General features: G+C 33.8%; 1 protein-coding gene across 1 annotated transcript; it reads right to left on the bottom strand.

Moving 5' to 3' along the window:
• Window positions 1-378: 378 nt before the first annotated feature.
• Window positions 379-1323, bottom strand: LOC141171772 (olfactory receptor 5I1-like). Its single transcript, XM_073655415.1, has one exon. It carries the CDS (start codon window positions 1321-1323, stop codon window positions 379-381), a length of 945 nt encoding a protein of 314 aa, XP_073511516.1.
• Window positions 1324-3076: the final 1753 nt, after the last annotated feature.

The raw sequence follows: 3076 nt of genomic DNA, 5'->3' as shown, positions 1-3076 counted from the left end.
TCCAAAAACTTAAAGGTAAAAAATAATAATATCCTGTAGTCATATAAATGTACAGTATGATATATTGTCCCCAGTAACTAGCATAATAATACTATATTATAAAAATTGGATTAGGGTCATATACATGGTTTTGAACACCTGTCGAATAGCTGATATTCTATGAGACTCCATAACATAGAAGTCAATTAAATACCTTAGTCCAAAAATCTGTTTTATTAGGGTTTACATTTAAGAAATGTTTCTTATTACATGCAATTCATAATGATTATATTTTACTTTCTTAAGTATTATCACTCATCCGTTTACTCCCCTTGTTATTATTAATTTACAAAAACTTTTCAATTGTTAGACATTTTCTTCCCATTCTAAACAAATTCCTCAATAAGTAAATGGTGTTACCATCCTCCTCAGTACTTTTTTCATTGCGACTTTAAACTCCTTATTTCTCAGGCTGTAAATAAAAGGATTCAATAGGGGAGTAACAATCGTGTACATAACACTCACCAGCTTGTCCTCATCCTTACCGTAACTTGACTTTGGTCTCAAATACATAAAAATTACTGAGCCGTAGAAAATAGTAACAACTATTAAGTGAGAGGTACAAGTCGAAAAAGTTTTTTTCCTTCCTGAAGTTGAGTGAATGTTTAAGATAGTTGATATGATCTTAATATAGGAAATAATTGTCAGTATAAGAGACCCCACAGTCATTCCACCCCCAAAAATGAAGACAATGAGCTCGTTGAGCCAAGTATCTTTACAAGCCAGTTTCAGTAGTACGGGGACATCACAAAAGAAGCTATTAAGTTTATGAGATTCACAGAAGGGCAAACTAAATGTAAATGCAGTGTGGATTAATGCATTGGTCGCCCCAATTGCCCAAGACCCGGCGAGAAGCTGAAAACAGACTATTTTGCTCATAATGACAGTATAAAGCAATGGATGACATATGGCATTATATCGGTCATAAGCCATGGCGGCAAGAATATAAAACTCAGTCCCAGCCAACAGTAGGACGCTGTACAACTGAGCCGCACAGCCATAGAATGATATGGTTCTTGTTTCAGACAAGAAATTTGCCAACATTTTTGGAGCCGTCGATGAAATGTAAAAAATTTCTAAAAAGGAAAAGTTGTTTAGAAAAAAATACATCGGATTCTGAAGATTTAGGCTGAAATTATATGCAAGAATTATGGAAAAATTTCCAACCACTGTGATTATATACATCAGAAAAAACGCAACAAAAAGAAAAAGTTTAAGTTCTGGCTTCTCGGAAAGTCCCACGAGTGTGAAGTCTGTGCTTAAGGTCTGGTTTGCGCTGGACATGGTAAATCCTTTGTTCTGTTGAGGAAACATTACATTTCATTAGCGATAGTAATAATTTACTATATAATATTTTAGTACCTTAATCGTTCAAAGTGATGAACAATTTTTTGAAAATTCTCATTTCAAGTAATTCTGTGGGATGTAAATCATCCTGATTTTGACAAAACGTAAATATGGAAAATCTTAATCTTAATTTGTTAATTAATTGGGGATCTTTTGAAGCTTGATGAAGGCCTGGTTCTCGGAAGATAAAATTTTAATAAGGGGAAATGAAACACAACATAGTGGCTATTGAGAGGCAATTTGAGTAATTAGCAGGTAAACTAAATCTAGAAGGAAGACTTTTCTTTAGAGGATCTGCGTTTCGCTTAATAGAGAAGGTCCTAAAAACAGAACCCCCTCTCAATTACCTCCATATGGTCCCAAAGGTAGTAATGTCGGGATATATCTAGATGCAATATTGTACAACACTTTGCAAATTATGATGCATAATAATTTCACATATTCAAGACTGTATTTATTTTGGAATGCCATGATGATAAATTCTATAAATCTTAAACTTTTAAAGAGATAAATGCCTTGAGATAAGATGGCCTTGGATTTGTTAGTTCTGCCTGATATAGTGTATTCACATGAAGTCAAATTTGTTACTTTTTGTTTGTTTTTTGATACAATATCTCTTAGTTTGGGTCATCCATACAAAAGATGTTCCCACATGAAATAAGTCTAACTTCAAAGACTGAAGGGTTTTACAGAAAGAATGGAAAATGTCCCACAATTTAATTTATTTTTTGTTGAACGGTTAGTAAGAATTATAGCTGAAATAGATGTACTAATATTAATATTACAAGTGGTGGGTTCTGTGTAAAGTGTTTGAAGGACATTGCTGTATTTGCTTTTAAGATTGGAAGGATGGATGAGATAAAGTAGCAGTAATGTTCAAGCAATTTTAGAAATTAAAGGCTGATTACATGTTATATTCAGTGTTTTAGAATTTTTATTCTTAATTATATAAAGTAGATCTTAGTCTGGTCAAGCATCTTTGGGATGTGCTAAAAGATTAATATGATCCACGAAAGCCCCAATTCACAAATTAAGCAATTTAAAGGTTCTGCAGCTGTCACCTAATGTGGTTTGCCACAGGACACCTTCACTGGTCTTGTGCAGTCCGTGACTCGATGGGTCTGAGATGATTTTGTGGTGTAAGGGGCAGCCATAAAATATAAGTAAACTCATGTGTGGCTGAACGGAGTTGTGTAGACATACTGTATGGATGAATACCTGATAATGCCTTATAGAAGGAATGCCCAGTTATCACAGTGAGCTCAGGCCCAAATCCGTGCCAATTATACACAGCAAAATCTATATATGTTATATAGGATGGGATGAAATGTGCAGCAAGAATCTAGAGCGAATCCACAAAACAATAATCTCCAGAATGTAAAAATACAAAAATATGTTTTCAAAACCGCATTCATATATTAAAAGCCTAAGAACTGAATATGTAAAAGTGTTACCTTATTTAATGCCATACAAACCTGTCTGTATAAATAATGTGATATATAAATGCTATGGAGTCATACATCACATATGGTGCAGCAAATTTATTTACAATATACTAAATCCTTGGTGTTATATAGCGTTTGCCAGACACAGGAGATCCTGGAAGTCTCTATAGTGCTCAATTACACAAAAGGTAAAATGATCTGAATTCCAAATAGAAATACACAGAAATGCCCCCGTGTATTCCTTT

The sequence above is a fragment of the Phyllobates terribilis genome, unplaced genomic scaffold (assembly GCF_046119375.1).
Source record: "Phyllobates terribilis strain yellow unplaced genomic scaffold, ASM4611937v1 Scaffold_12__6_contigs__length_324123572, whole genome shotgun sequence".
In the NCBI taxonomy this organism is placed as follows: Eukaryota; Metazoa; Chordata; class Amphibia; order Anura; family Dendrobatidae; genus Phyllobates; species Phyllobates terribilis.
The sequence above is the reverse complement of the archived record's forward strand: the minus strand, read 5'-3'. Positions and strand labels throughout refer to the sequence as shown.